General features: G+C 34.6%; 1 protein-coding gene across 12 annotated transcripts in view; it reads left to right on the forward strand.

Annotated features, from left to right (window-relative positions):
- LOC136815371 (sodium channel protein 1 brain-like) overlaps positions 1-14,305 on the forward strand; it is an 80,726-nt gene that overhangs the window by 52,326 nt on the left and 14,095 nt on the right. For all 12 annotated transcript variants that reach the window (XM_067071829.1, XM_067071889.1, XM_067071813.1 and 9 more), the window contains 11 exons: positions 3,700-3,827; positions 4,554-4,634; positions 4,960-5,088; positions 7,236-7,327; positions 7,939-8,194; positions 9,190-9,334; positions 10,096-10,611; positions 11,709-11,897; positions 12,415-12,774; positions 13,164-13,415; positions 13,994-14,066. In XM_067071829.1, coding sequence (XP_066927930.1) covers positions 3,700-3,827; positions 4,554-4,634; positions 4,960-5,088; positions 7,236-7,327; positions 7,939-8,194; positions 9,190-9,334; positions 10,096-10,611; positions 11,709-11,897; positions 12,415-12,774; positions 13,164-13,415; positions 13,994-14,066 — 2,221 coding nt within the window. The remainder of the gene's footprint in view (positions 1-3,699; positions 3,828-4,553; positions 4,635-4,959; positions 5,089-7,235; positions 7,328-7,938; positions 8,195-9,189; positions 9,335-10,095; positions 10,612-11,708; positions 11,898-12,414; positions 12,775-13,163; positions 13,416-13,993; positions 14,067-14,305) is intronic.

The raw sequence follows: 14,305 nt of genomic DNA on the forward strand, positions 1-14,305 counted from the left end.
GTGTCACTATTAGATTAGTCCAATAACAGAAAAAATATTTTACGAAAACTCTTTTTCGACATGAAGGGTTTCTATTTTAAAAAATCTTGGTAAAATTTTGAATATTAACGTAGGAGTTAAGGAAGTTAATCTTAGCTCGAGTTTATGAATTAATAAGAGTCAGGTACGAATAAAATTTATTATAAGGGGATTTTCGATAAAACAAAAACAAAAAGACGTTATGAGGAAAACTAAAAAAACATTGATCAATTAATTAATTAGTTAATGACTAAGACAATAAAATAAAACCGTGCAAAAATACTGGGTCTGACTAATATCAAAAGTATTCATGGATTCTATGGCCTAATGATCTTGGATAAATTCTTTTTGTGAGACGGTCCTAAAAAGGGGTTAAATTGCATTTGACTTTTTGTGTTTCTCAGCTTTTATTACATCTTCTTTATTTTTATTTATTCTTTAAAAAGAAAATGGTAGATTCATTTTAGCTTCATTTCAGTTTTGTACAAGACTAAAAAAAAACCCATTTTTCCTTTTTGATGGGAAACTAAACAGAATAAAGATGAGATTTTTCATTTTTTCATTTTTTTGGGACTAAATTAAAATAGGGACAACAACAACAAAAACAACAAATAGAACCTATTATCCATTCTTGACTTTATTATAGTATAATAGGACCGTGTGATTGACGCCTACTAACCGGCGGGAGCACTTAAAACGTTGATGACACATATAATTCTTAAAATTTGACCAAAATATAATAAAAGATTTCTGACGGTGTGAGAATTTCAATTAATAAGAAAAGTAGCCAATCAATTAAAGTCCTTAAAAATCAAAACATAAAACTGATCAAATTGTGTAATAATACTTATCTTGTGAGTCGATCTTTTTTTATATCATCATTCTAGGCAACAAGGAATTACATTAAATAAATTTATTACGACGAATCTCTCACTATATATAGTAGACTTCAATACTTTGAGCAAAAAGGCTAAAATCACTTTAATTATTTTATATTGTTATTACCAAAACAAAACTAAATACTTTTATTTTGGGGGTTTGGGGGTCGTGCGGGCGTGTGTGTGCACACAAAGCCCTCTGAGAGAATTTCTACAAAATAATTTGAAAATTTCTTGCAAATTTGAACAGCGGATTTTATTCAGTTCGGCACAAGAAAATATATTGACAGGTTATAAAGTAACAGAAAATTTTCAGACGATAGAGGATTTGCCAGATCCTTTAACAGTTTCATAGAGGGACTATATTTTACTATCTTTTCCGTGAATCTTTTTCAAGTTAATTATAATTAGTTTTGTGGTAATACGTTACGATTGAAGCCGAAAATTTTTTCATTTTATCAAAAAAACAAAAATAAAAGAAGAGAAAATTAATACACAAAAAAAATAAAAATTGGACAAATCTTTAAGCCCCACATCAAACATTAAATTTAATAAACGCTTAAAAATAATCTAAAAGTTCTTTTTTTCGGGAGACGGGATCGTTGATAACAGGCAGAATAAAACGAATATAAAACTTTATCAGATCATTAACAACAACAAAACAAACGAAAGAAATAACTTTTTACGATAAAATTGTTATTTGAGACAAATCGGTTTCGGATAAAGTTAAGTATCATCAGACATGGTCTGTACAACAAACATAAAATTATTCTTTTTTTGAGTTCGAAAAAATAATCATATTATCGTAAAGGCTCTACTCTCAAAGAGAATTTTTACTCGAAATGTATATTATCTATATTATCTTTAAGTTTTTTTTTTAATCACGATTTTTCGCTAATACTCAAGTGCAAATGACATAAAAGGATTACTTTAAATGCGTCTGTCTCTTGAAATTAATTTTTACTTTCTTTAAGTTTAACAGCTAAGCGCATGTGATAAAAAATAATATGGACTTGATTAGCTTTTAGTACAAAAAGAGGAAAGTTACAAAAATCTTAAAAAAATTCATATTTTTTTCACTTTAAAATTCATCGTCTTTTTTTTAACATTAATTTCGTATTTTAGGAGGATTTTAGACTTTAAGAATTTTCCCTTTTTCCTTTATTCATGGGCAAAACTATTAGAGAAAAATTGGTTGCCTAAGTTAGATGGTAGTAGGGGGTACATAATGACGAATAATAAAAAAGCAGACTTTTCTTTTTTTATAAGAACGACTCCAGAAGAATAATCCCCTAAGGCTAAAATAGATCTATTTGCATCGGGGTTTGAGCCAAACTTAAGCCCGGAAGTAAAGAGAATAAGCGCAGAAAGATAACTTTAGGCATGAAAACCATTGCAGGCGGGGTTCGACCGGGGTTCAACCAGAATCGACGAGGAAAAGCATGAAAAGAAACGTCCAAAATTCTAAGAATAAAAATAGTCTTGAAATTATTTCGAAATGTAAAACAAAATCAATTAGGGTAAAGGAACCCATAAAGAAATCATTGAGTCGAAAAAAAAATTCTCAAAAGGTTTTTTCATTAGTGTAACCAAGGCTATAAATGTACCACCAGTCCGGATTATTGCAGTCATGAAAAGAGAGAAATTGATTGGTTAAAAATAATAAAGTAATACACCATTTATTATCCTTGAAATACAGGTTTAAAACCGAAAATTTTATATATTTTTTCCTTTTCGTAATTAATTTATGATTTGATTCAAGACTTTATTAATGCAAAAAGAATCCTTCAAGTTATTTTTTGATTGATCCGAAATCTATATTTATACAATAATTTTTTCACCGTTGGATAAATTTTAATAATTGAATAATGAATTTCAAGTATCACCAGCCATTATGGAATCATCAAGAAACTTTTTCGCTTAAATACAAAATTATTTTTATTTAATTTCAAGCATTTGAAGTTCCATGAATGCACCTATCAACCCCTTAGCAGTGGGGTCGGCTTTTAGTAGGACTGATAAAGAGTTTATAAGGAGCAATTTTTCTCGATTCACGGCAATTTAGGGCATCTATAAAACAAACCAAGAGAATTCCCGGAAAAACTCTATGGTCTATGAGTGAAGTGCAAAATATTTTTAGCTCGACTAAATTACTCTATCACTTCAATACAAGGGTATCTTATATTTTTCACAAGAGCACTCCTACGTTTGTGTTTTCGATCAAAAAGGATTTTATTTGGATTTCGATGACCACAAAAATTGACCACGCCATAAAGAGTTGGTGTATTATTCAATCCAATGCCTCATTCTGCGTAAAATCAAGGAAAAAAACCATCAAATTCAATCTAAAAATGAAATTAGAATTTCAACTTCCTCATAAAACCCGTCCACACAAAACACCGAATCTGAGTCTAAGTAGATTCATACCACAAAATGTGAATGTTCTTAGATTGATCAATATCATTCTTAAAATATCAATATGCTCAAAATGTCGAATACCAAATTCACAGCATAATGTAACTTTACATGTCTCTGTGCCACAGACCTACAGACCCACTGGATATAACTATTTTTGTTCCCCAATAGAACATTATACTTAGCCCAATGGGAAAAATTTGTCTGTGAAAATCATTGGAACTTTAAGCCGTCAACAATGTCATTTAAAATCATCACCTCTATTAAAACCAGGCGACTCTCCACCACACCAAAAAAACTCAATACTTACAAGGGCGTAAAAGATAGCATTTTGTGCACGTGTAGGAGTAAAATCTAACAAAACAATCTACCTTTTCTTTAATTTTAGACTTTCGTTGTTGTCAACAAGAAATTTGGAAAACAAGTGGTGTACAGGTTTTGCAAAGAAAAATCACTATGGCTCTTTGGAACGCAGAACCCTCTACGGAAAGTCAACATTTATATATTCACCCATCAGTATCCTTTTCAATGCAAAGAGTAACTAGTAAAGAAGGACTAACTTAACCGAGAAAAGATTTTTGTTTCGATTGTTATGAGTGTGGAAAAAGCTTTACATTTAGAGAGGGGGTTTGTAGGGGTTCGAAATACCGTTTTCCCGTCAAAATTTTTGCTGAATCCCGGAATCCCGAAAATTGGAAAAATAATAACACTCACACCGGCTTGAACAGGGAAAAAATGTACCTAATTACCGTCACCGTCTGATTTTAAAATACCGTTTTCCCGTCTCTTTTTTTCGTCAAATCCCGTAATACCGTACTAAAAAAGGGCCAATCCCGTCACACCGTAAAAGTACAACCCCCCCCCTTTAGAGTGTCAGAAGTGTGAGAAAAGGATAAACATTGCGGGCGTCAGAAGTGTGAGAAAAGGTGTACATTTTAGATTGTCAGGAGTGTGAGAAAAGGTGTACATTTTAGATTGTCAGGAGTGTGAGAAAAGGTTTGCCTTTGCAAAGAATGTACGAAAGGGATAAAATTTTGAGCGTCGGGGTAGTTCGAAGAGATTTACACCGTCCAGTGCAACGATTGTAAGAAAATTATGCTCTTTTGAAGTGCAGGGGTTGTGGAAAAAGATTTACACCTCTTAATTTTAAAAATGTAGAGAATGCAAGCAAACACATGGAAATACAAACCACAAGATAAAATATTTTTCCTTAATTCCAAACTCTTTTTCTTCCTCACTTAGATATTTCGAAATATTTATTCTTTTAACTATAGCAGTAAATTGTGTTTTCATGGCATTATCAGATCCTCCAGAGCTTATGGAGTAAGTATCGCAACTAACACAATATTCATAATTTCACCTTCTCTGGAAAGCCGATTATCATCTATAGCTTTGACTTAATTTATATTTAATCTAATCATTGAATTGATCGGCAATCTCATTTTGGATGAATAATTTGAGAGCTCCTTTTGATATTTGATCGATCTCGTAGCATCGGAAAACCCGAAAAGGTATACCCTCCAGATTGATACCAAAACAGAGTAGTAATAAACTTACCAACATTTCGTGACCAGTAATTATCTCTCAGTAGTTCGAACACCATTCTGATCGATTTCAAAACTTCTTCATCATTTCTTTTTCTTTCCAGATTCATATTTGCCGCAATCTACACGTTAGAAATGATAATCAAAATTTTAGCCAAAGGTTTTGTTATGCACAAATATTCTTATTTACGGAACTCCTGGAATTGGTTAGATTTCGTTGTAGTTGTTTTAGGGTAAGTGGTGATATACTTTTTGGTTAACAACCGCAGTGTGGTATACCTTATCGGGGAAAACTTCGTCGGGGAAAGTGACGAATATTTTCCCCGACGAAAATTTTCCCCGGCCTTAATGCGTTTACCAACTACCAGCAAGTGACGAATTTTTCCCCGACGAAAATTTTCCCCAACGAAGTTTTCCCCGATAAGGTAGCATTAGGATATGGGACGCAAGGTATTGGGTTTAGTCCCTGGTCCGTCTTACCAAGAACTCCTGGTCTCACCAAGGACTTAGAGGCTTATCTATTAGAACAGATATAATATATATACTTCTTGTGTTTCTCTGCACAATTAAGAGTGCTCAATACATAAGTAGAGCTTGTTACATAAAGATTAAGAAACGTTGTATTTCTTTTCAATACTTTAAGTTTCTTGCTTTCGCATTCATCAGTTGATTAGAAATAACTATCAAAACAAAATTCCACGTTTATTTAAAAAATTCAATACAGCGTCTTCATATAAAAAATTGACGTCAATCTTTAGAATCGAAGTTTTCAAGTAGGTGTTTGTTTATGTGCCGGCATTTTTGAGATAAGTTCAGATCTAGAGTTCAGTAAATTGTCTTTATATGCAAAGATTATTTCAAATGTTTCATTCAAACAAAGGTCACATTTCAGGCTGCTTCTGTTGAACGGTTTGCACTTTCTTACAATTCGCCATGTAACTTTAGGGTTGGTCTGGTTACGAGAATGCCGCCAAAATTCGTTCGAGAGCTCGGTTTCATTTTCGTATTTGGCGTGGTTGAACGATTTCTTGTGGTTCGCATATCGCTTTTTGAAGGTGTTTCTTCTGCGAGACCGATGTAAATTTTTGGTGGTAAATTCTCGTCGTCTGTTGTCAGTGTGGCTTCGTAAACAGTGTTTTTAGCTAAGCAGTTACCGTTCATGGGGCATTGATTTTTGACGATACAGTTGCATGTTTTGGTTGGTTGTACGATGTTTTGGTTTTTAAGTACTGCTTTGTTATGCCCATCGATGATGGCTTTCATGTTGGTCGTGCAGCTATAGCTAACTTTGACTGTATTTCGATTGAACAGCTTGTGGTATTTATGATGACGAGGAAAGTGTTTGTCGATCAACTTCAAGAACTTTTGTGCGATATTTGTTTCGACCGATTTGCTGAAGGGAGGGTTAAACCAAATGACGTTGCGTTTTCTTTGGCGTGTTTGTGGTCTGTTCACTGTTGGTGTGTAGGTTAAGTTGGTTTCATAGCCGGCGTCTTTCAAAGCCTTTTCGTAAATGGGCTTTGCTTCATTGAACTGCACGACCAACATGAAAGCCATCATCGATGGGCATAACAAAGCAGTACTTAAAAACCAAAACATCGTACAACCAACCAAAACATGCAACTGTATCGTCAAAAATCAATGCCCCATGAACGGTAACTGCTTAGCTAAAAACACTGTTTACGAAGCCACACTGACAACAGACGACGAGAATTTACCACCAAAAATTTACATCGGTCTCGCAGAAACAACCTTCAAAAAGCGATATGCGAACCACAAGAAATCGTTCAACCACGCCAAATACGAAAATGAAACCGAGCTCTCGAACGAATTTTGGCGGCATTCTCGTAACCAGACCAACCCTAAAGTTACATGGCGAATTGTAAGAAAGTGCAAACCGTTCAACAGAAGCAGCCTGAAATGTGACCTTTGTTTGAATGAAACATTTGAAATATCTTTGCATAAAGACAATTTACTGAACTCTAGATCTGAACTTATCTCAAAATGCCGGCACATAAACAAACACCTACTTGAAAACTTCGATTCTAAAGATTGACGTCAATTTTTTATATGAAGACGCTGTATTGAATTTTTTAAATAAACGTGGAATTTTGTTTTGATAGTTATTTCTAATCAACTGATGAATGCGAAAGCAAGAAACTTTAAGTATTGAAAAGAAATACAACGTTTCTTAATCTTTATGTATAATATATATACCATATAATCTATGTTTGAACCAGCAAGAAACGACCCAGAAAGCTCTGTCACCTGACAAAGAAAAAAATACTGTTAAGATCAATTAGGGAGCTTATTTCTTGCAAAAATTATGGACCGCTTCCCTAAAAAACTTCCTCTTTGAATTCCCTTTCTCTGTTTTCAGTTATGTTACTATGACGCCTTGGGTCAACAATTTAGATGGTTTTAGAACATTTAGGGTATTGAGAGCATTGAAAACTATATCAACAGTTAAAGGTGAGTAAGGCCTGTATTCTGTATGGTTCACAGCTCTAAGCCTTCAACATCACAAACTAAATGTGATCCAGTTAAAAATGATAATGTTAATTTCATATGCAACCGACTTGCGATATTTCAAATTAACTCAAATTAACAACATAAGAATATCAACCGAACTAGATTTAAAATGAGACTCATTGTACAATGGGACTTTGATATCATTCTTCTCATCGTCGCTTTGTAATACGTTCTGAAATGAAAGAAGTCAGCCAGTCAGTTAAAAACAGCAACCGTCATATTCCCCATTACTAGTCCATGTTCTTATTAAACTGTTCCTATTCAACTGTTCTCGCGCAAAAAGTCAGTGTATTTAAAAAAATAAATATTTTAGAGTAATACCTACAGCGCTATTAAATTCGAACCTTTCTGCAATTCGAACTAAAATATTGATCCCTCCCGCTGGAAAGTGTTAAATTTGTCTCTGTAATTCGAATCCGTCTATTCTAATTCGAGGGCTTTTTGGTCCCTTGAATATCGAATGAGGCAACTATACACTAATTCGAGTTTTACTTGAAGATCGAATTAGAGAGAGAAAGTCTATATCAGTTTCTTTATAATCTTTTTTCCAGGTTTAAAAGCGATGGTGAATACATTACTGAAGTCCATGAAAATGATGACGGATGTGATCATTCTAACATTGTTCTTTATCTCCATATTTGCGTTGATTGGATTACAACTTTTCCCTGGTCAATTGAGATCAAGGTGTGTCAAGGGACGTGGCAATCTTTCCATATTTGAAGATGACTATTATAAAAAGAAAGAAAACTGGGCATTTAAGCAGAATACAGAAGAAGAAATCATATGTGGCAATGCAAGCACGGCGTGGTAAGGAAACCCTTTTGGATAAGCATTCTCATCCGACTTTATTAAAGAGATTGGATTAACACGTTCGTTGCCAACCACAAATATACTCGTAGTAGAGGGCTCAAAATACCGGTAGTACTTCAAAGGTCCATTATTTTTTATGAAAAAACTTTTTCTTTTCATTTTTGAAAGCTACGTCAAATTTTGCATTGATTGATATACAATTTGAACCCAGCTGGCACACAACGTTGTTTTAACGTTCAAATAACGTTTTGTGTGCCAGCTGGGAAGGTATTTGAAGCTAATCTTGGGTCACAGGAGCCTCTGAAAGTTAAATTTTCGATAAATTTTCAAGAAGGTAATAATTTCGATTCCTGTAAAAGCCCGGGTGGGGGTGGGCACTGAAGTTTGCGGACTGACGGTATGTGCAGGCCAAAAACTGGCTTTTAAAATTGCACCCTTACAGTGCAGCAAGAATCAGTGAAAATCATACCCTTAGAGTGCATTTTCCCACGAATTTTCGATCCCTTTCGTGCAAAAAATGGTCAAAATTCTAGCATTTTTGGTCAAAATAACTAGATTTTTCAAGAATTTTCTGAAATTTCTACCCTTACAGTGCATCTCTAGTTTTTCCGACCCTTTCAGTGCATTTTAAACATATTGAAAAAGGTACCCTTAGGACCCGCATATACCCGTCGGTTCTTTTGCCCAGTGAACGTGATAAGGACTTAAGGAAGAGTATGGTAAATTCGAGTGGCGCAGGATAGTAATTTATCCAACGGTCCGGTCCTGTTACACCAAATGATTCAAAAAATATATACTAAGCTTTATGTGATAAAGCTTTGATATTACTTGCTCTTTTACCGTGACCGGATGTTGCAGTTTTTCAGGTCAATTCATGATCAAGTGTACCAAATCTCACCTGAAGAAACCTAAAGAAAGAAATCAAATAATAGATTAGAAAGAAAAGCATAAAAAAGATAATAACTAGATTTTATCTGTTTTTATTTTACCAGGAATTGTCCAGATAATTACACGTGTATCCCAGGGATAGGAGAAAACCCTGGACGGGGATATGTCAGCTATGATAGTTTTCCACAAGCTTTTTTAACATCACTACAAGTGTGTACTTTGGATTACTGGGAAATTGTCTTCAATAGCGTAAGTAACCTTTTTAAATTTATTTTATCGGTAAATCATAGTCATTATAAAAACACTGGTCTGGTCTTTTTATTGTTAAAAGATGGAGCTTACGTACCAAAATCGATTTATTTTGCAATCTTTTTTATCATGTGATTAGAAAATAGACTAATCCCAAGAGGAGATTTTGGTAACGTGAATCAAAAAGTATGCAAACCGCAACTTGTCTTTTGTTTGTAACAAAATGAAATTGAACAAAAAGCTAAAGCAATACATTGCAAGACCGGGGTTTTTTGTAGTGACTATGGGTAAATCAATAATATCCAGAAAATAGGGGAACAATTTGTTGTTTTACTGAGATTATAATTGATACAACTGAATAGAAATTCTTTAATTCGATGTTCTGCTTTTTCCGGACGGACACTCCCTAAAAGAAGTAATTTGAATCAATCAAACCCTCTTTGGTGTCAAGGCTCTTTAAGTTCTTCGTAAGTTGACCTGAAACAAAGTAACAGGCATGAGATTTAGCTTTTTTTATAAGAACAAACTATATAAGAACATAAGGCTTCGATGGCCAAAATATTAAGAACAAGTTAAGAATATCTTAAGACTTTATGGACTCTAAAATACCCGATTTCTTAGGAAAATGGCTAAAAATGCACACAAAATGACGAAATTAAGAAGATGTTAAGAACATTTTCAGGCTTAAAACGAAAAATGTTAAGAACATTCAAAGGTTTCAAAAACGTGTAATGATTCTTCATTTGTTTGTTTTATTACAGGTGATATCAGCAATGGGTGAATGGTACATGATCTATTTCTTATTGGCTGTCTTCTTGGGTCCATTTTACCTACTCAATCTTGTGCTGGCCGTCGTCAGCGCTTCGTACGAGATGGAGATCAACGGCAATCCCGACCCAGAAATCGAGCTTGAGAAACTGAACAGAGTCAAACGTACCGCATCTACGTATTCATTCGACGGAGAACATTATGTGGAATTTTTAGAAGGTCCCTCACCCGTAGAGGAGATTGATGGCAACAAACGGTATACTGTTCCTGTTGAACAGAAGAAAAAACCGAAAGCGAAAAAAGAGGAGATTAATTATTCCCTGCCACCAGTGCTTGGTGATAATCCTACCTTTAGCCTTCGCTGTCGCGCGTTCTTCTTCAAATTTGTATCAAGTACAGCCTTTGAGGGGATTATTATTGGATGTATTGCCATCAATACAGCCTTCATGGCATCAGAACATTACGATATGGACACAACGTACAAATATTTCCTGGAAATATGCAATTATGTAAGTCATTTAATTAAAAAAAACTGAGGTTTAATAATCTTGCCCAAAAAAGTGTTTTAAAGGGACATAAAAGTACTGACAAAATTTGTAAACAAACCGTATGCAGCGGGATACAAAATCAAAACAAATGTCACATGTCAAAATAAAAAATCAAAAACAAATTATGGCTGAATTTGATTGTTTCAATTTTTTTACAAGTTTGTTTTAGACACGTGATTTTAATTGTTCTCTTTAATGACACGTGGTTCGCGCAATGTTTACATTTTACTACTTTTATGTCCCTTTAATGAAATTTATCTTGAATTCAACTATAAAAAAGATCTCAAGGGCAATAGATGTGGCAAGAGCTATTCGTGACATAATTTCTTGAAAAGACCTAGAAAATTCAGTTACTACGAAAGGAAGTGATATACAGTTGAGTCAATATAACTTGAACCCGCACACAGAATGTAAATTTGTTTGAGTTAAGAAAATTTCGAGTTTTGGAATAAGGTTTAGAAGGCATTGGTAATTGAGGGGACGAGAAAACCTGTTCGAGTTAAGGAGACATTCGAGTTAAGGAGACTTTACTGTAATTCGACAGCAAATAGCAAAGCACTTACTTAGTCTGAATTGCAGACCACTACAAAACAGCAGGTAGAATAATATATGCAGGGCCCGCACCACCGGGGGGCCGGGGGGGGGGGCAGCCCCCCCCCCCACTTTTTTGCAAAGCAAAATAAAAAATTGCCTTCACCTAATTATTTTTTTTCTTTTCTGTGCGCATGCCAATAAAAACGTTTAGAACCTTCTAAAAGGGGACAGATGGACACTTAAATAAGTCTAATTGTACTCTTTTGTTTTAAACAAACGAACTTGACAGTTTTCTTTCAGAAAATCAGAACAAAAAGGAAGCTGTTTTAGCCAAATAAGACAGGTCAAAATCGAAAATTCTCCGGCCCGTCGGCGCAAACCGGTTGCGCCTCCTTAGTCACTACATTTTTGTTGGCCTCCTCACTTTCGAAATCGTGGCGCAGGCCCTGATATGGAGCACAAATCCGTTAATGGATGACTACAAAGCACCTAACTTTCATTGCCTTTTTTTCTCAATACATTAGGTGTTCACGACAATGTTTGCAATTGAAATGGTGATGAAAATATTGGGTTACACATTGAAAGGATATTTGAAGAATAAATGGAATATGTTTGATGGTACATTGGTCATTGTTTCAATCATTGACATCTTGTTATCCACAACTGGTTTGGTTGATGGTAACGTGTTGAGTTTCCTTAAAGTATTCCGTTTGGTAAGTTTCTTTCATATGGTTTCTTTGTGGTCGGCCTATAGTCTCTGTAAAATGAAAATACAAGGATAGTGGGCTTCTGAGAATCCGGTAATGACCAGTATTGCGGACAGAAAAATAACTGGTATTCTGATATTGAAAGGCTGAATTTCCGGTAATCCGGTACTCGTGAGAGCATTGATTTGAGAATTTTTATGGCCGGTACCCCCCCCCCACAAGACAGGGTGTCCTGAAAAGGTAGATAAGATCGAAACATGTCGTCAAGTAGAGATATTTTGTGTTCTTTGTGTATTAACGCATTATTAACAAAAGAAAAAAAGAAAATTTCCACATCTATTTTAGTTCCTGATTTTTTTCCAAACACCCTGTAAGATATATTTTGAATACAAGAAGTATTTTTAACGAATGAAAGGGAACATTAAGGATACGAAAAGCACTTCACTTATTCACTAAATCTGTCTCTCTGATTCAGCTTGTCTACACATAACAAAAAATTAAAATCTTCCTTAAATCATTTTAGATGAGAGTGATGAAGCTTGCTAAATCATGGAAGACAATGGGTCAATTATTGAGCACTATTGCTGGAAGTATGGGAGCCCTTGGAAACGTTACCGTCATCCTTGGTCTTATCATTTACATCTTCTCTGTGATGGGAATGCAGATCTTTGGCAGTTTATACGATAAGACCAAATATAAACCATGTGACCCTGACGGTGAAGAATTCCCTAGATATAATTTCGAGAATTTTGGCAATTCCTTTATGATGATTTTCCGTATTTTGTGCGGCAAATGGATCGAACCACAATGGGATTTATTGGACTTGACTAACATTGCATCCATCTTTTTCATCTTCTTGGTGTTTGTCATTGGACGATGGGTCGTAAGTATTTGTTTACTTTTTTTTCTACAGATTATTTTTGTAAAAAATTATGAGCAATTTCAACACCAACTACAATTTTGAGTTAGGTTTTGATTTAGGTCAGCGGAGAATTTGATTTAATATTTAATTGTAATTGTACTATTTTCAGATTAAGATTTGTTGCTGACTAATGACTTTTTCATTTGTTTTTTTTCGAAAGCTTTTGTATATAAAATGGCATATGTTGATACAGATCCATTCGTGAAATAAAGTTGAAATAGCTCTAAAATCAATTGGTTAAATAGGTTGAGCCCCCAAAAAAGCCTAGCAAATAGGTTTAGCCAAGTTGAAAAAGCCCCACATACTTAAAGGGACTAAAATAACTATCAACTATTTCTTCTGTTTTCTAGGTTTTGAACTTATTTCTTGCCTTATTGCTGTCCTCATTTGCTGGCTTAAACGAAACTAGTGATGAAGAGGACGAAGAACCAAAGATGACGAGAATCCAAAAGATCATTGAATGGTCAAAGAAGATTCGCAAGAAGAAAAATAAAGCAAATTTTAATGACATGGATGAAAATGATGAGAAGAAAGATTTGGGCGATGGTGAAAATGGTAACCTAGATACCAAAAACTTGGCTGATGGAAACATTCCTGATATGGTGAGTGAATGAAGGGCTATAGTTGGAGTGTGCACTGTTCTCAAGGGATTAAGTCTGATCACGATGACATTGTTTCCTTATTAAAGAGTGCACCCTTAAAATAGTCCACACAACTACTAGAAACAAAGGAAGATAATGCCGTAGCCTAACTTAAAGCGAATGGAATTTAGTCGCGATACAAGTAAACACCCCTGTCTCACAGCCCCGGTGAAACTTTCCCACAGCGGGGAAAAAACTTTTTCCCACCGGAGACTAAATTTCTGCCAAATTTTCCAGTAGGGCTTGGGACCCCAGCGGGTCTGTAACACAGGGGTGTATTTAAAATAGCAGAGATGCAACTGAATTTGTATCCAACCGGTTTTCTTTTTATTTGAAGGAAGTTTCATTTCCACTGATAAACTGCTCTGTTGTCGAAACTTATTTAAAACGTGCAATGTGTTTGTTCCTCAAAAGTCTATTTCCCCCAAAAGAATGATAAATCAACCCTCAGTGACTTTACTGTACGGTACTCCTGACATAGAAGCTAGTCGAGTGGGACTTTCTGCACAATGAATAATGATATTCTTCCATTTTTTCAGCATGTTGAGATTTACGGAAAAGATGGAATGTTGATGGTTGACAGTAATGGAAACGAGCCTAAAATGACCGAAGGTAAACTTTTTCAAAAATTGATAAACATATAACTTGTTTTTTTAATAAAAAACTGCAAATACAACTTTTTAAAAGATACCTTTTTTATATCACCTCACAATTCAGGACCTTTTATGATAGTTACACTATTTCTTATTAGGCTTTCACATTTTTTTATCTGTCTGTCTGTCTGTCTGTCTGTCTGTCTGTCTGTCTGTCTGTCTGTCTGTCTGTCTGTCTGTCTGTCTGTCTGTCTGTCT

The sequence above is a fragment of the Clytia hemisphaerica genome, unplaced genomic scaffold (assembly GCF_902728285.1).
Source record: "Clytia hemisphaerica strain Z4C2 unplaced genomic scaffold, Clytia hemisphaerica genome assembly, whole genome shotgun sequence".
NCBI lineage: Eukaryota > Metazoa > Cnidaria > Hydrozoa > Leptothecata > Clytiidae > Clytia > Clytia hemisphaerica.